Source organism: Jatropha curcas, chromosome 4, assembly GCF_041381405.1.
Source record: "Jatropha curcas cultivar XTBG-Jc1 chromosome 4, XTBG_Jcur_1.0, whole genome shotgun sequence".
NCBI classification, from domain to species: Eukaryota; Viridiplantae; Streptophyta; class Magnoliopsida; order Malpighiales; family Euphorbiaceae; genus Jatropha; species Jatropha curcas.
The window spans coordinates 29,735,019-29,759,322 of NC_143154.1; the positions used below are offsets into that span (position 1 = coordinate 29,735,019).

At 32.0% G+C, this 24,304-nt stretch overlaps 6 protein-coding genes across 8 annotated transcripts; 5 read left to right on the forward strand and 1 right to left on the reverse strand.

The window, feature by feature from the left end:
* Positions 1-728: 728 nt before the first annotated feature.
* MYB85 (myb domain protein 85) lies at positions 729-2,665 on the forward strand. Its single transcript, XM_012231726.4, has 2 exons — positions 729-1,098; positions 1,628-2,665. The coding sequence occupies exons 1-2, from the start codon at positions 836-838 to the stop codon at positions 2,211-2,213; spliced, it is 849 nt and encodes a 282-aa protein (XP_012087116.1). The 5' UTR covers positions 729-835; the 3' UTR covers positions 2,214-2,665.
* Positions 2,666-6,800: 4,135 nt separating this feature from the next.
* On the forward strand, positions 6,801-8,639 carry LOC105645969 (copper ion binding protein). The gene is made up of 2 exons (XM_012231724.4): positions 6,801-6,955; positions 7,802-8,639. Exon 2 carries the CDS (start codon positions 7,828-7,830, stop codon positions 8,356-8,358), a length of 531 nt encoding a protein of 176 aa, XP_012087114.1. The 5' UTR covers positions 6,801-6,955; positions 7,802-7,827; the 3' UTR covers positions 8,359-8,639.
* Positions 8,640-9,079: 440 nt separating this feature from the next.
* On the reverse strand, positions 9,080-11,338 carry LOC105645968 (Terpenoid synthases superfamily protein). The gene is made up of 2 exons (XM_012231723.4): positions 11,199-11,338; positions 9,080-10,073 (listed from the first exon to the last, which is right to left on the reverse strand). The coding sequence occupies exon 2, from the start codon at positions 10,049-10,051 to the stop codon at positions 9,146-9,148; it is 906 nt and encodes a 301-aa protein (XP_012087113.1). The 5' UTR covers positions 10,052-10,073; positions 11,199-11,338; the 3' UTR covers positions 9,080-9,145.
* A 979-nt stretch (positions 11,339-12,317) lies between these two features.
* Positions 12,318-15,843, forward strand: LOC105645967 (uncharacterized). 3 transcript variants are annotated; one of them, XM_020684091.3, is made up of 3 exons: positions 12,318-12,505; positions 13,563-15,233; positions 15,382-15,843. In XM_020684091.3, exons 2-3 carry the CDS (start codon positions 13,568-13,570, stop codon positions 15,735-15,737), a joined length of 2,022 nt encoding a protein of 673 aa, XP_020539750.3. In that variant the 5' UTR covers positions 12,318-12,505; positions 13,563-13,567; the 3' UTR covers positions 15,738-15,843. The 3 variants fall into 3 exon arrangements, with proteins under 3 accessions (XP_020539750.3, XP_012087110.1, XP_012087111.1); XM_012231720.4 differs by having other exon boundaries at positions 12,365-12,505; positions 13,558-15,233; XM_012231721.4 differs by having other exon boundaries at positions 12,373-12,505; positions 13,541-15,233.
* Positions 15,844-17,863: 2,020 nt separating this feature from the next.
* LOC105645966 (flavonoid 3'-monooxygenase CYP75B137) lies at positions 17,864-20,746 on the forward strand. Its single transcript, XM_012231719.4, has 2 exons — positions 17,864-18,907; positions 20,002-20,746. The coding sequence occupies exons 1-2, from the start codon at positions 17,966-17,968 to the stop codon at positions 20,623-20,625; spliced, it is 1,566 nt and encodes a 521-aa protein (XP_012087109.1). The 5' UTR covers positions 17,864-17,965; the 3' UTR covers positions 20,626-20,746.
* Positions 20,747-22,051: 1,305 nt separating this feature from the next.
* LOC105646085 (cytochrome P450 71AU50) lies at positions 22,052-23,562 on the forward strand. The gene is made up of 2 exons (XM_020683896.3): positions 22,052-22,668; positions 22,801-23,562. Exons 1-2 carry the CDS (start codon positions 22,570-22,572, stop codon positions 23,425-23,427), a joined length of 726 nt encoding a protein of 241 aa, XP_020539555.1. The 5' UTR covers positions 22,052-22,569; the 3' UTR covers positions 23,428-23,562.
* The last annotated feature ends 742 nt before the right edge of the window (positions 23,563-24,304 follow it).

Consider the following 24,304-nt stretch of genomic DNA (forward strand, 5'->3'; position numbering starts at 1 on the left):
ACAATTAAGCAAATAATGAATTTTTGATACGGTGGTACTAGAACTATCTTATAGCTGTCAGGTTTTAAATTCAAATTTCAATTAATATGTGCAAAATTAAAGAATAAAATAGATTTGTAGTTGCAAGTAATAAAACACTTTTAAATTCATTGTACGATTTCTGCAAAGTCCATGATTCAATTAATTTGTATAAAAATGTTGGAATTGCAAAATAGAAAGAACAAAAAAGAAAGAAAAAGTAAAGGAAAATCAAAACCTACAACATATCTATCAAAGGGAAATCTCTAAAAATAAAATGCCAATAAAGAATATGAGGCACATGAATAATATAAAAGAGTATCCCAATAAGGACACGTAAACGTGGTGATGACGAAATGAGTGATGGAATGGTTGAGTAAGAGTGCAATCAGGAGGAGTGGGGTTGTGTAGGAAAATGGGAAGAAAAATTTTCCTTTTTTTCTTTTTTTTTTTTTTTTTTTTTTTTTTTTTTTTTTTTTTATAAATCGTTTTCTCCTTATTAGGGGGTGCTTCTTTAGATGTAGCTCAGCTCAGTCTTTTGGTCACCTATCATTCTTTTGTCACTCAATTTTCTGTATCCACACATACCCTAACGAGCCATTTTTGTTCCCATGTCCTTTTCATAAACCAATGGTGGACCCCTTCTCAAGTCCCCTTCTCTCCATACAATATTAATTTTGTTCTCATAATATATATTTCTAATATATATTTTAGGGTACCAAAGTTGAGGACTTTATATAAAGCTGTGTTGGTGAGACTTTTTCTTTGCTTGGAATTAGTGGAATAGCATAAACGTTTACTGTGTTTGTCCTGTGATATGGGTAGGCAACCTTGTTGTGATAAGCTTGGAGTCAAGAAAGGGCCATGGACAGCTGAGGAAGACAAGAAACTCATTAATTTCATTCTTACAAACGGTCAATGTTGTTGGAGAGCTGTCCCTAAGCTCGCCGGTCTCCGGCGATGCGGTAAGAGTTGTCGTCTCCGCTGGACTAATTATCTTCGTCCTGATTTGAAGAGAGGTCTTCTCACTGAAGCTGAAGAGCAATTGGTTATTGATCTTCATGCACGTCTTGGCAATAGGTTAATTGCTTATTTTAATTAGTTAATTTCTTATTTTGTAAGTTTTTGTTGCTGTTATTATTATTAGTTTTGTTGTTGATGATCATGCATTAATTAAAAAGCATTTTAAATGTTTTTAGTGGTTTTATTTAATGGGGTTTGGTACGGTGCCTCCATCTTCTACATGTTGGTTTTTGGTTGCTTATGTAATGACACATTTAAATATTATTGTAACGGATAATCATGTTCTGTAGGAACAAGATAATTCATTTTTGAAATGAAAGTGTTGGACAAGCTGACTTAATTAAATAATATCTTGTATTTGAACAATAATCATACTTCAAACATTATATTTTTAGTTACATTCTTGATAATTAACATGCGGAAAACGAATAAGAAAACCTTCAGCAGCAAATGTCAAAGATTTTGAAAGTTAGTGTAAAGTGCAAGAATATAATTATTTCATCTTCAATTTGCTTAAGATTCAAGTGATGATGAATTAATTTTATATCTCCAACACATTTTCTTGATTCTTCTTTCATGTGATTAGGTGGTCCAAGATTGCTGCTAGGTTACCAGGAAGGACAGACAATGAAATCAAGAATCACTGGAATACCCATATCAAGAAAAAGCTTCTGAAAATGGGAATTGATCCTGTCACACACGAACCCTTACAGAAAGAAGCCAAGACTGAAGAAAGTTCATCGGTGTCTCAAACCGACCATCTTTTACCAGAACCCGCCAACAACAGCAGCAATGATAGCATACAAGAAAATGATGGCATAGTCAACTCATCAGAGGAAAATTCAAGCTCATCGCAAAATGATCAAAATTTCTGTAGGGATGAATCAATTTTATTAGATAGTATTTGCAACGACACGACGTTATTGAATAGTTTATTGATGGACGAGCCTCCTCTCATAGACGCATCATGGAACAATACTAATAATAACAATAACAACAATAGTCCTCCTGCTCTTGAAAACCCTAATCGTGAAATGGGTTATCCATATCCGTCGTGGGAAGATAACTGCACCTGGTTATTGGATTGCCAAGATTTTGGAGTACATGATTTCGGGTTTGATTGCTCGGACAGCGCGGCGTTGCATGCGTTAGAGATGGAAGGCAAGAACTAAGATACACAAGTATGTACATATGGATATGGTAGTAACAAAAATTTTAAGGTACAAAAATGATACAGAACTAAGTATCATGTACGGGTAGGTGAAGTTAGGTTACGGTATATATGTGCTTTATCATTAGATTAATTATTGTTGTGAGGGTCGAAGCAAAAACCTGTCTTGTTTACAGGTTTCTCAATTTCTCACCAACCTGGTCAAAACAGTGATCCCAAATAACTTGAAAAAGGAAATCATAAAATGTGACATTATTAATATATTCTTGGTGCTTTACGAAAGTTGCTGTAATCCTACATGTAAGAGACAGGGACATGTTGGGCCATTGTCGAAAAAACATATACATATGTGGCTAGTGGGTCTTTTAGTAAATTATCATTAATTATAACATTTGTAAATATTGTTGTATGATAATTAATTAATGTCGAATAAAGTGGATAATATTATTTGTTTTTCTTATTGTAATAAATAACTGGTGGAAATAAAGATCATCCATCTTTTTATAAATATTCATCTCAAAAGAAAATAATGTTGTAATATTATGCTTTATTTAGATCCAACATAGATAAAATATTTTTTCAAGCGAGTTTTAATTATAAAATTAAGGATTTTAAATTTTAAATTATTACAATTGAAGAATTTTGTTTAAATATTATCATTAGTCTAAATATAAAAATGTGTACGGAAATAAAAAAAATTATTATTTTTATACTTTAAGGCAAAATCCATTTTTAAGTAAGATTACTTTTATAAATGTAAGTTTATAAAGGTACATGTAAGTTTTATGAAATTTATATATATATAAAAGTTTCTATGCAGTGACAAACTCATTTATTGATATATTGATGATAAATAAAGAAAATTGTGAAATTTATTTTTTTAATTTTTGATGGTAAATATAATTTTTTAATTGTTGTGCAAAAATAACTTTATTTATATAAATGGAACGAAGAGAATATTATTTTTTAAAATTTTTCTAATAAGCAGTGTCCCTAGTTAGGGTTTTTAAATTAAAGCATATGGTATATCCATTGCATCCATTAATTAGGTAGCCAGTACTCGTCTAAAGTACAAAAAGTTGAAACTTTATATTACTCTTAATGATCAACATAAAAGATATTTTCTATATATAATTATAAATCATCATGCACCTTTTTTTTTAATTAAACTACAGTGTTTCAATGGCAAATGCAATTAATATATTCCAGTGGAATATCCAATTATGATTTTGTGCAGTTACTGAAATTCCATAAGTGCAAGACAAGGAATTAATTAAGCTCCAATTAGCTTTTATTTAATTAATCAACTGAGCACACACACTAATCATGTTTTGCTTTTCAATCTCTTTACGATTTAATAAAGCTGATCGTACTAATTAATTTAATTAATAATCTCAATTGTGTTATCCTTCCAATTTGATGATTATATTCTCCATTGAATTAAGTACTTCTCAGTGCTGCTGATTTCATTTTCTTTTATATGATCTATGCCTACAATAAAACAGCCAAGAACTATGACTCTATGAATTTTAATTTAGGATTGTGAAATTTTAGGTTCAAACCCTAATGGGAATGTAATTATATATCCAAAATAAGAACTCTTGACATCAATGTTTTTGTAAATCCATTTGATTGTTTTTGTAATTTTAGAAGCTGCCTTGCCGCCAATTTTGTCTTTTGATCATCCATGACCGCTGATTAAATGTCAGCATATATACTGCAGTCGCTTGATGAAGAAGACATATATATACATACATACATACATGCACTTTGAAATAACTATGTCCTAATAAGAAAATGATGGATACAAGTTAATTTCATCAGTGATATTATAATCTTGACTGGATTGTGACTTGAAAATGGACCTTAAATTCAATTATTACATATATTCAAACATATAGGTTATCATTCAAGTTTGAAAAGTTGACAATGAATTTAATGAATTTAACGTAAGTTTTGTTCGGCAAAATTAATTATTTTACTAGTCGTTAATTGTAAATAGTTATTTTACCAACCTTCCATCAAATATTAAAAAGAAGGACATTTCATAATCCAGTTCTACAAAACTTTAAATACTAGTATAAAACGCTACTATAAATAATAGAAATAATATTTTGACAAAATTCAAAACACTGAATGTTTCGTTAAAAGCTGTTACTAAATAAGATATAGGCTTTTTTCAGCAAACTTAATTATTTTACTAGTTATTAACTGTTCTAATAATTTTTAGTTATTTTACTAATATTCAATTGAACCTTAAAAAGGAATAACATGTCATAATTCACTTTTGCAAATTTTAACTATAAATAATAGAGATAATATTTGATTGAATGCTAAGTTAAACAAGACATAATTTTGAGCTCAAAAGAATACTAAAAATAATGTATATGCAATGGAAAAAATAAAAAAAGAAACAACAGATTAATTAACAAGCGTGATCTGGAAGAGCTTGATATCATTATATATATATATATATATATATATGCTTAGTGTCGATGTAAATTTTCTTAAAAAACAAGTTAATCATAAAAAATTATTTATCAAGTTACATAAGCTAAACGTTTTAGGCCTATAAATTAGCATATATATATATTTATATATGCACTTAAAAAAGAAAATGAAAAGAAAATTCTGCTTATATATATATATAAACAGACATATTTATATATAACAAAGAGTAAAGGAAAGGTACTTTTGATGATAGAGTTTTCTTGTATTGGACATCAAGGTAATTACTTTTTGGCACGACTTAGAAAAAAGAAAATAAATTTTTGAAAGAATAGAACATATGATGATGATGATGAGTGCTTGAAAGGTGGAGACCCTACACCTAAAGATTCTAAAATGGATGGATAGGATAGCTATGGCAATGGCATGTCCTGAAAAACTAAAATGGAGTGATTAGAAAGTGGAATGTGGAATCATGACATGAAGGTGTATTGGTGTTGGTCTGTTGGCTTTGACATTTTCTTTGAATAATTCATTTCTACTGATACTTCTGCTTCTGATTTCAAGTGTTGTTTTGAAAACAACAACTGAGAGTCCATCTTATAATGAGAGGGAAAAGCTGCCCATCTCGTCTTGATGTGTATGTAGCATCTATACCTATAGCTATGGGCCTCCACAGTATTTCAAGAATTCATTAGAAAAGAGTTAATCTTTTTCAAATTTTAATGATTATTTCAATAATATTTTCATAATTTTCCAAAAATTACAATTTGGACACAAGAATTAAGAAGGAAAAAAAAAAAAAAATAGTGATGGGCCTCCATGCTTTTTGTTTTTATTTAGTTTTATATTGGAGTTGGCAGGATAAGCAGATATCTTTTCCAGTTACTTTGTGGAGCACAGTTCATCAAATTTCGTATTTTGGTTTGACACTAAGCATATACCTCCGACCACTTTAAAATCAAAGAGTGCACTATGTGTGAAACCCATATTAAAATTGCTATTATCCATAGCAATACCGATGAGGTCTTAAACCCTTTTAAGGCCTAAATCACTTGTATTGTCCTGCAGAATGGGAAACACTTAAACATCTCATCCCACTCGTGTCTATAAAGAAGAAAATTTAGAAAAATTCAAGTGAAATAATGTTCACACGCAAGCAACAGATAGTTGGATCATAAAAAATAGACTGTATCAAGTAAATTTTATCTGTAAGATCAGAGATTTTAGAGTTAAATACTCATTTCAAGAATGAAAACACAAATGCAAACTCACTCAAAGAAAAAATTTGGAGTCCTTGTTCTGAAAGGGTTTTATTTAAATACTGCTCTTGGTTCCAATGTCAAAATAGTGTGAACTGGGAAAGGTAAATCTCTATGCTTTTGCGAGGGATGAAAAAGAAAAGAGGCAAACGATTAAACTCTTCTTCTTTTACATTTCTTGAAAATGAAATAGAACAAAAATGCTGAATAAAATAGGAAACGAGTTTTCCCCTTCAAACCTGATTTTGGACTTGGCCCACAGCCCATAGCCCATACCCCATAGCCCATAGCCATAAGTGCATTTCAAAATTGCAAATATCCGGTCCTTGGATACATAAAATGTTAAACTTATCGAATGTCTATATACTTTCCATTTGTTAACATTTTTCATTTAATTTAATATTTTTAATTAAATATTTATTTTAATTTTCCGATTGATTATAATTCTATTAATTTTTTCCATTATTTTGAGTGACAATACATAAAGCATTTATTGGATTTAATTTTTTTTATCGTTAATTGATTATATATAAATGAATTGTAGTGTTGAACTCGATTTTTTCTTATAAAAATATCGACAATATAGTTCATTTAGTTAAGAAAAAAAATTTATTAATAACCATCAATCTAACTTATTGTAAAAAAATATATATAAAATTTTTCATGAAATTTTTTAAAATTATAGGTTATGTCATATAAATTAAATTAGTAAATTGTAAACATCGGCTGAACGCAAAGGAATCATCTTGCATCAAGCCGCCAACTTTGTAACACGTGTAATCACAGTTTCTATCGTGACAGTGGATGATGATATAGGCATTAGCCAAAATGAACTCAGGATAACTATTATAGAGTCCACCCCATAATAGTATAACTCTTCAGTGCAGAAAATACGAACTCACAATCGCTGCCCTTCTTATTCAAAGAACGAGTCGATTCTCCAAGCAGGAAGGAAGGAAGGAAGAACCCTAAGCGGATCATGATCTTGTAGCTATTCTTCAATTATTCTCTTTATTTATTCATTCTCTAACTGGTATGCCATTTTTTCACTCTCTGATTTTTTTTATTTTTATTTTGCAATTTCTTTTCACCAAAAAAAAAAAAAAAAAAAATTCACATAATTTTTTAAACCCTAGAATACTCAATTCCATCCCAATTTTATTTATGCAGAAAAAGTCTCAGGTTATACATTATCGGATTAAGTGAATTCAGATTTTCTCTAATTTTAGTGGTAATCATGTGTTACATTAGAAACTTGGAATTGGTGTTATATGTGTTGTTTTGGACTTGTAAAAAAGCGAAGAACATGTCGTTTTAGTTAGTAGGGTTTTGTTGGCTTGTTGCTTCTGTTTGTGTAATTTGTTATTTTTCATGTTTGAAGTGACAGACAATGCCTTCTTTTGCCTTCCGCAAATGTTTTGTTTTGAGATTTCGTTTCATTTTGTGAACTTGATGAACGAAGAAAAGATACAGCCAATGTTTTGGCTGATTTATCATTGCAATTTTGGTTTTGGCTGAGGCATTATTGGAACTTTTAAATTGATGCATAACTCGTTCAGTGTAGGTGATCAGCGAAGAAAGGCCTAATCATTAGAAATGTACGCTTGGTCTTTAATAATTCATTGATGACTCCCTTGTGTACCTGTATAATGAACAGACACCTTTCTTGTTATCTTATTTTCTGAATGATCAGATTGGTGCTTTTCAACTATTAAATCTCCGATTGACCATTGCTCCCTCAAACCCATCAGAACAAGCTAGTTGCTACTATTAATGATATGAAACAAAGTTCACTTCCAAATTGCTTATTATATGTACTAGAAAGTCTGAACTATTCGTTTCTGAGCAGCAAGATCTCTTTGGAATCTTTTTTTCCCAGGTAAAAATTTCAAGGGTATTGCCGCTATGGGTGATTTTTCAATTCAGATCAGTGCTGATCTTGTTAATAGGCTTGCCAATGATGCCGAGAAGTTGAAGAAAAAACCGAAGAAAACTAAAGCTAAGATACCACGAGAACCTGCTCAACCCCAAACTAAGGTGATTGAGAGTCAACTTCATAATGATCCTGAGACACATAAAGGTGCTGCTTCTCCAGGTTGGCCAGTGCAACCGCCATTGTTCTTGCCTGTAACCCCACCCGCACATTCTGAAAACTCGGAATTAGAGGCAATTAGATCTGTCATTCAGAAAAGTGAAATGGTTTTGGAAAAGTTGGAGAAGAAGGAGGATGCCTTGGTGCAAGAAGTAACAGAAAGAGCCAAAAATCTTCGTGATAAGGAATTCAAGCTTCCATATCAGAAGCCTATGCCCTGTTTGGCTGATTATGAAGCCTGCCGTGCTTGTTACAAGGAGAATCCTAATGATATACTGAAATGTGCCCCTCTAACTAGGAGCTATGTTGATTGTGTTCGCAGCGTGAAGAAGCAAGCGAGTTAGGAGGAAAATTTTCCATAGTTGTATACATGATTCCAAGCTAATCCCAGTTTGAAAGATGAGCCAATTACATTTTTGCGGTGCAATAAATCAAACATTTATTCTTATTACCGGTGTTGGAATTTATGCTGTGCTTTGTGATGTCATTTAGTATTTGGTCAAGTCTATTGCTTCTTTCCATCTCTGAACTGTGTTTTTGTTGGTTTTCAACAATTTAACTATGAGAGCTTACATTGTACTGAGCATTTGATGCCTACAGAATTCAATATCACAGCTTTTTGCTACTGAGTTGCTCTTTCCTATAGCACGTTGGAAGAATTTGATCTATATGATTGTATATTATAATTTTTATGAACAATCGAGTGGTGAAATCTTGATGCATTTCCTGCTTATATTCATAACAATCATGTTCGAAACTATTTCTTGGAGTGTTCAGAAACTAATTTGCTTTTGCAGTTTTTGTGACTAACATGTAAAATTCATTTTTAGATTTAACTGTTATGACTTTTTATTTTATTTTATTTCATTCTTCTATTTCTTTTAAAGCAAATAACCTTAATTTAAATATATTGAAAACAAATAAAGCAAGAATAGAAGCTTCTGATCCTTTCAATTAAAAAAAAAAAAAAAGATGTTCCTCCTAAATCACAGGTAATGTCGCTATCAAAAAATTTCACAAACTAAATGTTTAGCCAAAGCTTTTGTACTATAGGGGAAAGCACCATTTTTCATGTAAAAGACAATCCCTTTATTGTAAAGGAACTAGAAGTACAAAAATAAAAATAAATTATCAGTATTTGCCCTTCCATGAATACCACTTCAATTTCAGTTGATACCACAGAGGAGGAATGCCAAGAACTCCTCGTTCCAACCTTGGATCAAACACATCAAACTGCACTTTACTCAAGGAGTCTATGAGAACTTGGGCTGGAATAGCTGGTAGAAGCACCGGCTGAGCTTCAGCAGGTATTGTTCCAGCCAATGCACGAGCCTTCTGCAAATGAACATTAGCGACTGATGCCATCTCAAAGACAGCATCACATAAGCCCTCGCGTGAATCCAATCGAATTTCTGATTGACCTCCCTCCTTAACTAATAACCCGTGTTTGGCTGCCACTTCAGTTGGTATATAAGAGAAGTGACGGTTGCGACTAGCATGATATGGGAGTGACCTAAGTAGCAATAGAAGCCCGCTTGCCTTACCAACGTGGGATGCCACATGATCAGCCGCAGTGGACCTAATACCACCAGCTTGAAGTGTCATGTACAGAATGGTTGACACAGTGTCCTCAGCATATTTTTCCAACTCTTCTAAGGTTTCTGGGATGTCAGTAACTTCTCTCCTTGCATCATTGATGCGTGCTTCGACTGACCGTTTCAACCATCCCTTAGTAATTTTATTCTCTAATATCACTGATGAGAGGGCCTGTGCAGTTGGGTGCTCAATTAACTTGTTAGCATAAATCTTATCTATAGTTTCTTGCCACCAGAGGAGTCGCATAAGACCAATCCTGGGATCTGAAGCAACATCCATAGCTTTGGCTGTTTCAACATTAAAGGCACGGAGGGCAAATGCAGCCTTTCGCATGTTAGGAGGGAGTTCAAGTAGGCAGAGATAGTGATGGTAATCATAACTTCGCACTTGCTGTACACAGTGGGAAAATGCTGCACGTAGGCTGCTAGAAGCACCTTTCATCAAATCCCAAGTGTCGTTCCTCCTAGAAATGCATCATAGGTACATATGAGGGGCGAGTTTAAATAAAGGTCAAAAAAAGGTGAGGCTTACACATCGATAATAAAAGCATAGTTAAGAAACACAGGAAAAAGATGCCACCATATTTAGTTAAGAAATTTATAACAAAAACACCAAGTACTTTTTATGCTTACACCCTCTTTTTTTCTTCTTTTGAAAGATAAGGATTTGAAATAGAGAGATCAAGGATGCAAGATAAGAATGTCAATATTTTGCCAGTTCAAACACTTGCAATCATGGCAGATGAACCTAAGAAGTTAATAAAAAAGTATGCAGTTTATGCTATTACTCAGAGATCATTTCATTATAAGACAAAAACATTGATTATATAAACTTGCAAAGTTTTATGGTACTCAGCAATTCCTACAAACATCAGGCATCAATTGTCACACCATGCACCTTCTATACTTCTCCCATGGTTTATTAACTTTATTTCCAATGCTTGATTTGAATTCTTGGCCCCAACATTCCATCTCTCTGTGACATGCCCATGAAAAACAAGTTGCACAAAATATTGTTTTTCCTAAGATAGCAACTCTTGGGAGAGGAATTCTATACATGGTTTAGGAACAAGAATTTCGCGTTTTATATAATATAAGGTTGCTCTCCATTAGTTAAACATGGCTCTCAATTTCCTGCCAAGCACAATACCAGTACTGCCAAGTGCCAACAATGACATTGGTGTAAAATTACAAAACTTGAGAAAGTAAGCAAGAATGCAGTATTTAAACTGCATTGTGTCAACCAACACAAGAAATTACAGGTAATAAATCCAAGAAACAGCACACAAATTGAAAAGGATGCGTCCTAGGAAAAATTGTGTACAAATTTGTTTGATGGGATGGGATTACTGTGCTTACTATATAAGCTTAATTGTAGAACTCTGATCAAAGCAAAACCTTAATCCCAGTGAAGTAATGTAACCAAGCACATTTCAGAATATAACTAGCAAAAACATTACAGGGAAGGAAAAAAAAAAAAAAAACACATTTCTCAGAGGCATTTAAACAAACAGGGGTAGAGCATTGTAATTCATGGGCAGGTTAAACAAATGAAAATAAAAAGATCAGAGAGTGAAAAATTGGCATACCAGTTAGAGAAGAAATAAAGAAAATAATTGAAGAATAGCTAGAAGATCATGATCCGCTTAGGGTTCTTCCTTCCTTCCTGCTTGGAGAATCGACTCATTCTTTCAATAAGAAGGGCACCGATTGTGAGTTCGTATTTTCTGCATTTACTGAAGAGTTTTGCTTTTATGGGGTAAACTCTATAATAGTTATCCTGAGTTCTTTTTGGTTAATCTCTATATCACCATCGGCTGTCACGATGGAAACTGTGATTACACGTGTTGGATAGTTGGCGGCTTGGCGCAAGATGATTCCTTTGCGTTCAGCCGATGGTTACTTACTAATTTAATTTATATGAAATAACCTATAGTTTTAAAACTTTTCAAAAAAAAAAAACTTATAATTTTAAAAAATTTCATCAAAGTTTTTTATTACAATAAGATTTTTTTTTTCGCAAAAAAAAAAAAAAAATCATTGTAAGAAAAAATACAAATTTTTTAAAAAATATAAGTTAGTTTGATGGTTAAAATTATAAGTTAGAGCAAGAAAAGGAGAAGTAAAATGAAAATTTTGTTATTAAAAATCAATATAAATAAATAACTAAAATATGTTAAAAATTTATTTATTTATTTTATTATTTTAAGCAAATAACTTTGAGTTTAAATATAGAATATAGCGAAAATAGATTTTTATTTTAAAATTTTTTATTTTTCTTTTGCAAAGAGAATTTTTTTTATATATATTTCAGTATGCATCAAAATATTAATTTGTTGTTAGAAATGCTTGTTAATAATGATGAATCCATTAATTGAAGTGACATATACAAGGGGATATCATGAGAATTTTTTTTTGACACTTGCATTAATTTTCACTTGTCATCAGAGGTAAATGGGCTAATCTGAGAAAATTTATTTTGTAGAGAATTGAACTCATGATTTATATTATGGTGATAAATCTCATAAGTGCTTTTTGCCGCTAAACTAGTCTCTTCATGTTGTACCACCGGAATTAATACAAAGGAAATAAGATTTTTCTTGTATTAAATTACTTTAGTAATTAATTAAAAATAAATAAATTGAAATGAAGGAAAAAATAGAGAATCACGCGCTGATCACGTGAGAGTGGTGGACGATGTCCAACGTCGCGGTCCTGGCGCTGGCGAGGACCACTAATTTATCGCCGTTGTTTTTCATTTCCTCGTTTCTTCTGTACTTCCAAAATCGCCGATCCATTTCCTTTCCAGATTCCGACCAATCTCCGACCTTTTCTCTCGCTTTTCTTCACCTCCCTAGCAAGCTACTACTGCTTCAGGTCGTTTTCTCCGTTACAGGTAACTAAAATACCTCTCTCTCTCTCTCTAGTAGCCTTGCAGATGAGGTTTATTTCTATAGAACTTTTCTCTTTTTGTATTTATATATATTGTGCAAGTTTTAGTTTGGTGTTTATTGTTGAAGTATACTGTGTTTGCAACTTCAGGGTGGCTATTTTCAGAAGAATATGCTTGTGTTGGAATTTGAATATCTGCATTGATGATATTTGTATATTCTGGCGTTAAATGTACTTCATTAGAGCAATTTTAAATGCAGGAATTTACTGTTTGCTTTTATTGGTGTGATAAATAAGAACCTGATATTTTGAATAAAGCATGGAAATTGAAGTTGCAAGATTTATGAAAAGATGTGGGTTTTTTACAATTAAAAGAGAGAATTATTATTTTTTCCAACTAGAAATGTTAGCATAGGAAAATTCAGGTTTTTGAAAGCATGATGGTTGATGATGATATATGTATATATACCAATATAGATAAATACTGGACTTTAGAGTGTCTAGAAGAAGGTAGTCTTGGTGTACTTTATGAATTCTGAATTTTTGCAGCTAAATAAAGCTTTGGATGATCAGAATTACTTACTTTTCATTTGCTTTTGGTTTGGAACATAACGTTACCTTCTCAATTTATAGGTTAATATAAGCTATTGATTATTCCTGTGATCAAGACTGTAGATTTCTTTGTCATTGGTTCAATTTAATTAGGCTGTTCGAAATTCTTTTCACCTTGTTGTGCTTGACATTGTTTCAAGTTCTTTTTGTGCGTCAAAAAATTTGCTTCCTTTGGCAAAGGAAAAGGAAACATAAATTTATGCTGGTCTGATGGTATGTCATTGGTCATTTTATATAGAGTATAAGTTCATGTTCAAAAAAACATGCTGCATCAAGAGACTTTGGACATGATAAATCATTTTATGTACTTCAATTCTCGATTCCTGTGTTTTCTCTAGATTTTATTTATAGTTTTGAGTCTCATGTAGGTTTATATCAGTTTAATTTCGATATACTTCCTTAATTATTTCTATGAACTGAATGGCAGAACAAATTTCATATTAGTTTAGGGATTATGGTACGCGGAAGAGATGCTTGCTGGGAACACTGTGTTCTTGTCGATGCAACAAGGCAAAAGGTTAGATGTAATTATTGTCATCGGGAATTCAGTGGAGGTGTTTACCGGATGAAGTTCCATTTGGCCCAAATAAAGAACAAAGACATAGTTCCCTGTGTAGAAGTCCCGGATAACGTGCGAGATCACATTCAAAGTATACTAAACACTCCTAAGAAACAGAAAACTCCCAGAAAACCAAAGGTGGATAGAGTGGTTAATGATCAACAAAATAGCTCTTCTGCTAGTGGTGGCTTACATCCAAACCATGGATCCAGTGGCCAACGTGGTAGCACCTGCCCATCTTTGTTATTTCCACACCCCTCACCTAGTGGACAGCCAGAAGTAGATGATGCTCAGAAGCGAAAACAGGATATTGCTGATAAAAAAATTGCTGTGTTTTTCTTCCATAATTCTATTGCGTTTAGTGCTGCTAAATCTATATATTATCAGGATATGTTTGATGCTGTGGCTGAGTGTGGGGTGGGATACAAAGCTCCAAGTTATGACAAGCTGAGATCCACACTGTTGGAAAAAGTAAAAGGTGATGTACATGATTGTTACAGGAAATATAGAGAGGAATGGAAAGAAACAGGCTGTACAATTTTGTGTGACAGCTGGTCTGATGGAAGAACCAAATCAATTCTTGTATTTTCGGTTACGTGTCCTAAAGGAACGTTATTTTTGAAATCAGTTGATACATCGGGTCATGAAGATGATGCTAATTACTTGTTTGAGTTGCTTGAGTCAATTGTCTTGGAGGTTGGCTTGGAAAATGTGATACAAGTAATCACAGATAATGCTGCCAGTTATGTTTATGCAGGGAGGCTTCTCATGGCCAAGTACACCTCATTGTTTTGGTCGCCTTGTGCTTCTTATTGTATTGATAAGATGCTGGAGGATATAAGTAAACAAGAGTGGGTTGGTACAGTTTTGGAGGAGGCAAACACCATAACCAGGTACATATATAGTAATGCATGGACTTTGAATATGATGAGAAAGTTTATGGGTGGAAGGGAATTGGTCAGACATAGAATCACAAGATTTGTGAGTAATTATCTCTCCTTGAGGGCTATTGTTATCCAGGAGGACAATCTAAAGCATATGTTCTCCCATTCAGAGTGGATATCATCTGTGCATAGTAGACGCCCCGATGCTCAAGTCATCAAATCTTTGTTGTATCAAGATCGTTTTTGGAAGTTTGCGCGTGAAGCTGTTAGTGTTTCTGAACCCCTTGTTAAAATTCTAAGGATTGTTGATGGGGACATGCCAGCTATGGGGTATATATATGAAGGAATTGAGAGGGCAAAGGCTGCGATCAAGACATATTATAAAGGTATTGAAGAAAAATATATTCCAATTTGGGATATAATCGATCGCAGATGGAACATACAGCTCCACTCACCATTACATGCTGCAGCGGCATTTCTTAACCCCTCAATTTTCTACAACCCGAATTTTAAAATTGATTTAAGGATGAGGAATGGGTTTCAAGATACTATGATCAAGATGGCTACCTCAGATAAAGATAAAATAGAAATCACCAAAGAACATCCAATGTACATAAATGCTCAAGGGGCACTGGGTACTGATTTTGCAATCATGGGAAGGACACTGAATTCTCCAGGTATGTTGAAGTTTCTGTCATTTCTGTCAACTTGTGCATAGTGCATTACACAAAAAGAATATGAAATGTAATATTTCGCATTTGTATGCTTTTGAGTTTTGAAGAAGCCTTACAAGTGCATCTAATATGCCATCATACGCATCTTTAGGTGATTGGTGGGCTGGATACGGCTACGAGATTCCAACTCTGCAGAGAGTTGCTATAAGAATACTTAGCCAACCATGTAGTTCCCATTGGTGCAAATGGAACTGGAAAACCTTTGAGAGTATACATAACAAAAAACGCAACAAAACTGAGCTGGAAAAGTTGAATGATTTGGTTTTTGTTCATTGCAATCTTTGGTTACAAGCAATTTGCCAAAGTAGAGATTGGAAGTGTAAACCTATTATCTATGATGAAGTAGATGTTAGTTCTCAGTGGCCTACTGAATTGGAACCTTCAACGCCTCTCTTGGATGATTCCTGGCTTGACAATTTGCCCCTTGAATGTAGAGGTAGTCCTTGATGTTGTACATAAAAATTTAACACATATACTGTCAACGATTGTGTTATATGTTGTATCTAGATGACCATACAATATGGTGAATGGCAAATTGGACACGTATATGCAATATCTCTCCACATATATATATTGATTTAACAGGGTCGAATGGGCCGAAAGAATGTCTTGGACTACACCTTAGGATAGTCCTTCCCTTTACTCACCAAAATTAGTAGAAAATTTTTATAAATAAAAGATCTCAAATCTGAGATTTTTCACTCCTTGTATAAGTAAAAAGATCAACAAATTCACTTTTTTTTTTTTTTTTTTTTAAATATTGAGGAATGAGATTCGAAGGTTGTAGCAGTTAATATTAGATTAGTATTAGATTATGCTTTGTGTGCACTATAACACATCTAAATTGTCTATTTTTACAAAGCTTAAAAATGTGCATTTGCATTATCATTATCATATGCTTACCTAATCTGACTGCAACCTAATGATAATAAACATGGGGTCCATGCTTTAAAAATTACTCACATAGACTGTATCAATTTCAAATTTAGATAAAGTGTCAACTTCAGACCATTATTATTATTATTTTTTTTTTACTTTTAAAGAAATAAAATGGTTCCCTTGCTGGAATTATTAAACAAAGCATCAACCATTCTCTACCACAAAAATAAAAATTATGAGAAGTTTGATTTTTTAATGGAAAAAATATATAACTTTGAGAAAATCAAGGCGTATTTCAGAGTTTTAGGATTATTTTTTTTCGTTTATTAGCAATTACAAAAAAATTATAATATATATAATAATAATAATATATATTTATAACATAATTTTATGTTAATAATGACTGTTAAAAAAGTTATATTCATAAAATATATTTCAAAAATAAAAAAAAATGCAACAATAAGCTGCATATACAAAAAATTTACATTAACTAATTAAATATCAAAATTATCATCTAAATTACGTTCACTATCAAATTCTAAATTAATTTGAAATTAATAAAGACATATTGTTAAAAATTCTAGAGAGTATAACTAATAAAAAATAAACTATATCATTTTATTAAATAATACAAACAAATTAAAATGTAATTACACACAAAGATTTTATATTTTTTTAAAGGAATATTACCCTTAAATTAACATTTATTAATAATATAAAAATTTATGGATTCGTGTATCTAAATGAAAATTTATAAAATATAAATACAATGTCAAATTTGAATAATCTTTCATATTAAATTCTCATTTATCCAAATGAAAATAAAGTAATTTTAAAATTACTTCATGAAGTATTTTGAAATTATTAATTATAATTATTTTCAAAATTCTTAATATTTTATGGTAGAAGAAATTTTTAAAAATATAATATTAAATTAACGCTGCAATAACAAACATGCGGGTGATTTTTCTTGTTTAATTATATAAATGGATTAGCCCTTCTATTTGGAACATTATATGGCATCAGTGAGAATTCCCTAATATATTCCAAAATATATATATATATATATATATATATATATATATATATATATATATATATATATATATATATATATATATATATATATATATATATATATTATTATTATTTTTTTTTAGAATGAGAATTCCCTAATAGTTGATTTTGCTATTATTGTGATAATTCACTTTTTTTTTTTTTTTTTTTTTTTTTTGTCTTCATTCTCACTTAGCATCTTCCCTTCTGAGATTCTTAATCAGTCTTAATAGCGAATACTAATAGAGATCAAGGTATAATTTACGAATTGATAATAGATTTGAATTTGAATTTACTTTTCCTAATAAAAAAAAAAAAAGAAACGAAAATTATTATTATATTTTATATTATGAAAATTAATGACTTTGTTCTCTTTTTTTTTATAATAATACACTACTTTATTCATGATTTTTATTTATCAACTATCTAATATTTCGTTTTTCTAAAAAAAAACTAATTAAATTTTTTCATTTATTCATAGAATTTTTTTGCTTTAGATTTATTAAAAGGACAAAATTATCCCTTAACTTAAACCAAAGAGATATTTTCTTCTTTTTCATAAGGTGTACAACGAAAAAAAGACCAAGTGCATTCTAGAAAATCGAGAAGAGTGATTAATTTTGGTACAATATAAGGATCTAATAGTAAGTTTCCTAAATAATACGACTTTCCACTCCTTTTGCTTCTTTAAATTCACCTCTGCTGCTCTAGGTTTCTTGAGTTCTTCCACACACACCAACATGACGCCCATCACAAATTTTCTTGGAATTCTTGGCACAGATTTGCCAACATCCATATTGTTTACTCTCTGCGGTATATTTGCAGTCATTTGGTATACATGGGCATGTATCAAGTCCCATAACCAAAGGAGTTCGCCGCTGCCGCCAGGACCACCTGGCCTACCGGTTATTGGCAACCTGGCCTCTCTTGACCCGGAGCTCCACTCATACTTTGCATCTCTGGCCCATCGATACGGGCCAATCTTTAAGCTCCGACTCGGATACAAGCTTGGTATCGTCGTAACCTCCCCATCTTTGGTTCGTGAAGTTCTTAAAGACAAAGATATCACCTTTGCTAACCGAGATGTCCCTGATGTCGCCCGGTCCGCCGCCTATGGGGGAGTCGATATTGTTTGGACCCCATACGGGCCAGAATGGAGGATGTTAAGGAAAGTTTGTGTCCTCAAAATGCTTAGCAACACCACCTTAGACTCTGTCTACGCCCTTCGCCGCCATGAGGTCCGGAAAACCGTTGGTTACCTATATAATCGGGTCGGTTCACCAGTGGACTTTGGAGAGCAAATATTTTTAGCTATACTGAATGTGATTACCAATATGTTATGGGGAGACACAGTACAAGAGGAAGAGAGAGCGAGCTTAGGATCAGAGTTCAGGAAGGTGGTTGCTGACATGACCGCCTTACTGGGTAAACCCAATATTTCGGATTTTTTCCCGGGTTTGGTTCGATTTGACTTGCAAGGTCTGCAAAAGAAGATGGACAGCTTGTCCGTTCAGTTTGATGGGATCTTCGAAAGAATGATTGCGAAACGGTTGAAGATGGATTCAGAGGGTGGAGAAAGTGCCAGAGAGTGTAAAGACTTCTTGCAATTCTTGTTGAAGGTGAAAGAAGAAGGAGATACTAAGACCCCTCTTACAATGACTCACGTCAAAGCTTTGCTCATGGTATGTAATTTCTTATCTTTGTCCTCCTTTTTATGTGCATTACTTTGTTCTTTAAATTACACTATAGAAGTTCAACATAGAGTTAGTTGAAATAACTGAGCATTTATATTTATTACCATGTATTCGTTTTTATGATTTTTTTTTCATTTAAAATACAAATTCAAATCTACCTTTAGATTGAATCTTGAACTCATTATTAGAAAATATGCATTTAATTATTTGGATTATTAACTTCATTAGTTAATTACAATATCAGTTACAATAATGTAGAATTATTAGGAGTCTAACTCTCAGCTAGGTATAAATTAATTTAAAATAAAAAACATTTCTTTTTATTTCTTAAAATACCTTTGCCATAATAATGATTTTATAAGATTAGGGGATGAATACTTTTATCATAAACTTTTAGCTTATTTAAATTTGTAAAATTCATTAGAAATTTCACGTTTTTTTGGCAGAATTTAATTATATTCAAATCCATACAATTGAATTTGTAAAATTTAAATTTTTATTTTTTTTCATAAAACACAAAAAATTAGATTTATAAATAAATTTCACAAATTTTATGGAGATTATTTATTCCAAACAAGTGGTAAATTTGAATCCTCTTGTTCACCCGTAAAGTGAGGAAGTAATTAGCTATCTTTATTTATTCTAAAAACCTTTACACTTTAGTATGTTGAGGATATTAAATCTTCTAATATTGTTCTTTGTAATATAATTATTAGTTAATTGTGCTTTGGTTATTGATTAAGAATATAATATAAACAATATAGAACAATAACATTACCAGCCAAAACAAGGTAATTATAGATACCTATGGCCTTCGACTCTCGATCACATACAGAAAGAAAGCTACTTGTCCAAAGGAGACAAACACAAAAATGGCCGGCTACAATAGATACCTATGGCCGAATTGCAGATCTTGGTAATTACGGTGGTGGCCTTTTTGTTATCACTAAAAGCACTACTTGCTTTCAAGAAAATCCAACTATGACTCTGACCTGTGTGTACATTGTTATTTGAGAACAGGAATTTTTATAAGAACTATCCAAATTGGTTAAATTTACAAAATATGTGTACTCTATTTACAGGATATGATTGTGGGCGGTTCAGACACATCATCAAACTCAATTGAGTTTGCAATGGCAGAGATTATGAACAAATCAGAAGTAATGAGAAAAGCTCAGCAAGAATTAGACACGGTTGTCGGAAAAAACAATATAGTAGAAGAGTCTCACATACACCAACTGCCTTATTTGTATGCTATCATGAAAGAGTCATTGCGATTGCACCCAGCACTCCCCTTATTAGTCCCTCATTGCCCTAGTGAAACCTGCACTGTAGGAGGGTACACCATTCCGAAGGGTGCTCGAGTTTTCATTAACGTGTGGGCGATACATAGAGACCCTTCAGTTTGGGAAGACCCGTTGGAATTTAAACCAGAGAGGTTTTTGGATAGTGGATGGGATTACAGTGGAAATGATTTTAATTATTTCCCATTTGGGTCTGGAAGGAGAATTTGTGCTGGTATTGCAATGGCTGAGAGGATGTTTTTGTATTCACTTGCTACATTATTGCATTCTTTTGATTGGAAATTGCCTGCAGAAGGAAAGAAGATGGATCTTTCTGAGAAGTTTGGGATTGTTTTGAAGTTGAAAAATTCTCTGATCGCTGTTCCAACACCAAGGTTGTCTGATCCGAAACTCTATGAGTAGTTCTCTTTTGTACTGCTTATAATTGTTGTACATTAAGTACCAGAATTTGAAGATTTTTATAAATACGAACATAAATCAGACTATATTTTAAAAATAAGTAAATAGAGACCTACTTTAAAAACGAGGGGCATGCATTAGTTCTTCTTCACGTTATTTTTTTTTTTTTTTTTTTTTTTGGTTGCAAAATTTGCTTTATCTTAACAATTTCATTTTTTTTAGTAATAGTACTTACTCTTTTTATTATACATGCTTTTGCATGAATTCTCACACATTATTTCATGATTGAGAACAAAAGTTTCTAATTTTCAAAGATTTCAATTTCAAAAAACTGCAAAAAAAAAGGCTTGAAATCTAAAATCATAGTATTTTACCTGAATTATAATTCTATGAGAACCCAAATTGAGATGTTAAATTGCAAGCTTTAACCTAATTGATTTTGTTTTTTTAAATGTGAATTTTCTCCTCCATCAAAATCTCTTTATAGTAATTATCAAGACAACTGCCATTAAAAAGACCAGACGATCCAGAGTTACTTTGCAGAAAGTAGCCACAAAATCAAAAATCTTTTTGATCTTTTAAAATATGTATCACGTTCATTTATTTGTCTATATTGTTCTTCCTATTAATCTAAATAATATATTAATCGAAATAATAAATAGTCTCGATTTTGATAAAAATGAAAAAAAGTAAATTTTATTTTGAAATCACTCACGTGAGAGAGAGAAGATGCTTCATGCCAAATCTAGATCGAAGAGATTCTACCAAAACTGAGCCTCTAATCATGAGAAATAAGGAAAAATAAATTTTGTTTGTAGACACGTGTACGATAAAATAAGCCCTCTTCGTGTTTTGTTGATAAAAATGAAAAAGAAAATATCATGTCTGTCATGTGTGGTCGGAATTTAACAACGCAATACAACTCATTAGTTATCAAGGAAATGTTAGGTACCGATAATAAAAGTTACAGGAATAATTACGAAACGAACAATAAAAATATAACACAAAAATTTATATGGTTTATTTTTTAATTATTTAAGATTACATTTATGGGATCAATTCTAAATATTTTTTTTATTAAAAATAATAAATTTACAAAGAAAGTAATAAAAAAATAATGGCACTCAAAAAGTATTTTCTAAAAAAACACTTCAAATTATCTTTATTATTTTTCTCTACCTTAATTTTAGAACTCGTTCTAAAATTAAAAATTTTTTATTTTTCTCTCTTATTAGTGTAGTGAGATGAACTGAGCAATCTACAAATAGAAGAGGTGGAGGTGTTAATCACGCTTTCACCGAAAAATAAATCACCTCACCTAAAAAAATTTTCTTCTTCCTTTTCAACTGTGTGGGTCCCACTGAGTGGGCACCGCACAACAGGAAACGAGGGAAGAGAAGAAGCCCACTCATTAGTTATCAAGGAAATTTAGATCCCATTTCCAATATTTTCAGTGTCACTCGCAAAAATATTGAAAATGGCTGATAGTTTATGGGGATGGTACTGGGTTCCAACCATTCAGAGGCATAAAATTTCCGAAGCAGCTCTAATTTCCATATCAGCTACAATAATTACACTCCTCTAGTTATCGCGGAATCTCAAGAAATCAAAGATCCCTCCATTGCCTCCAGGCCCCCGGGGCTTGCCAGTAATTGGATACCTTCCATTTCTGGGCACTTTCCTCCACAAAAAGTTCACAGAATTAGCTCAAGTGTACGGCCCTATCTACAAACTCTGGCTTGGGAATAAATTACACGTAGTTATAAGCTCGCCATCACTAGCCAAAGAAGTGTTTCGGGACAAAGATAAGATTTTTGCCAATAGAGATCCGCCGATGGCTGCAAAGGTTATCACCTCACCTAAAAAAATTTTCTTCTTCCTTTTCAACTGTGTGGTTAGATAGAGCAACGTTTGTATATCGATGGTGTTGAAGAAGATAAGAGCAAGATGAGGAAGAAAGACTTCTTGCAGATTCTTTTGGATTTTAACAAGAATGGAGATTCTGAAACATCTATCACTACCGATCAACTCAAAGCTGTGCTATTAGTATGATTATTCTTAATTTATTAATTTTTGGTTTTTTCATTTCTTTTTCTTTTCCTGTTAAAACAATATATGTTACGAGTTAGACATTTTCTTACTACAATTTTGGTGCTTCATAAATTCTGTTCTTGATAGGACATTATGGTGGGTGGCACTGACACATCATCGACCATGCTAGAATGGGCAATGGCAGAGATAATGCTACATCAAGAAGTAATGAAGAAAGTCTATCAAGAATTAGATGAAGTCGTTGGAATTAACAACACTGTAGAAGATTCCCATTTGCACAAGTTGAAATATTTAGATGCTGTCCTCAAGGAGACATTACGTTTGCACCCTGCACTTCCTCTGTTACTGCCTCATGTTTCAAGTCAATCAACTACATTAGGTGGCTATACCATACCCAAGGGTACTGCTGTTTTTGTCAATGTTTATGCTATCCATAGGGATCCCCTTTTTTGGGACAATCCCTTGGAATTTATACCTGAGAGGTTCTTAATTAGTGAATCTAGCAAATTTGATTATTCTGGCAACAATTTTCAGTACTTACCACTTGGATCAGGAAGGAGAGTTTGTGCAGGAATTCCATTAGCAGAACGGATGGTTATGTACGTTTTGGCTTCATTCTTGCATTCATTTGAATGGAAATTACCACAAGGTACTGAACTGGAATTATCAGACAAATTTGGTATAGTCGTCAAGAAAATGAAGCCCTTAATTCTTGTACCTAAACCTAGGCTCTCTAATGTAGACCTGTACTAGAGAGAAAGATTTATCTATATTCCCTTTCTGTTTATGTTTATGTTCATGTGTGAGTAATTGTCTGCCACTTGCAATAGAAATTTCTTATCTATCTACTATGTATAAAAGGAAGAAATGCCCGTCACTTTTCATTAAGTGTAATTTTTTAAATTAAATTAAATTGAAAGCAAAAATTAAGTTGCACTAGATAAAATTATTTAAAAACACTATAATTTTATTTATATATTGCAATTAAAAAATGACGACACTACATAGCTACTTAAGACAAGTGATGTTATTGCTGACGACACATCATCTGTCCCATCTCTGACTGTTTAAGGGTGAGAGTCTGTATAAAAGTGTTTTGATTAAAAGAGTTTTCGATCATTTGATAAGTTAAAATAAAAGGCTATTGATTATTGCTTTATTTCTGTCCATAAGTTTTTTATCCATAAAAAATAAGTTTTGCATATTTAATTTTTAAAAAAATGAAATGGATCTATTAGGAATAGCCAAACTTCACAGTTCCCACATAATGGTCGCCTATTAAGAAAATGATAGGGTGCCTAACTTTTTAGACATCGGAGCGTTTCTCCAACATTGTAGAATATGACAATTCATAACGTTGAGTGTGCAGAGGATATTATAAATATTAGCATCAGAGAGAAAATTTAAAAAAGAAAAGAAAAGAAAGAGCTTAATTAAATAGACTTAAATTATAGAATTCAATAATTGACAATTGCAAGTGTTTAACTATACTTGGTATATAGACTCATTTCGTATATCAAACTAATTAAAAATAAATTTTTGATTGTAATAATGATATTTTTAAATATTCATCTGGTAAAAATAGATGAAAATAATAATATCTAAAAAATCTTTATAAATTGATTTTGTG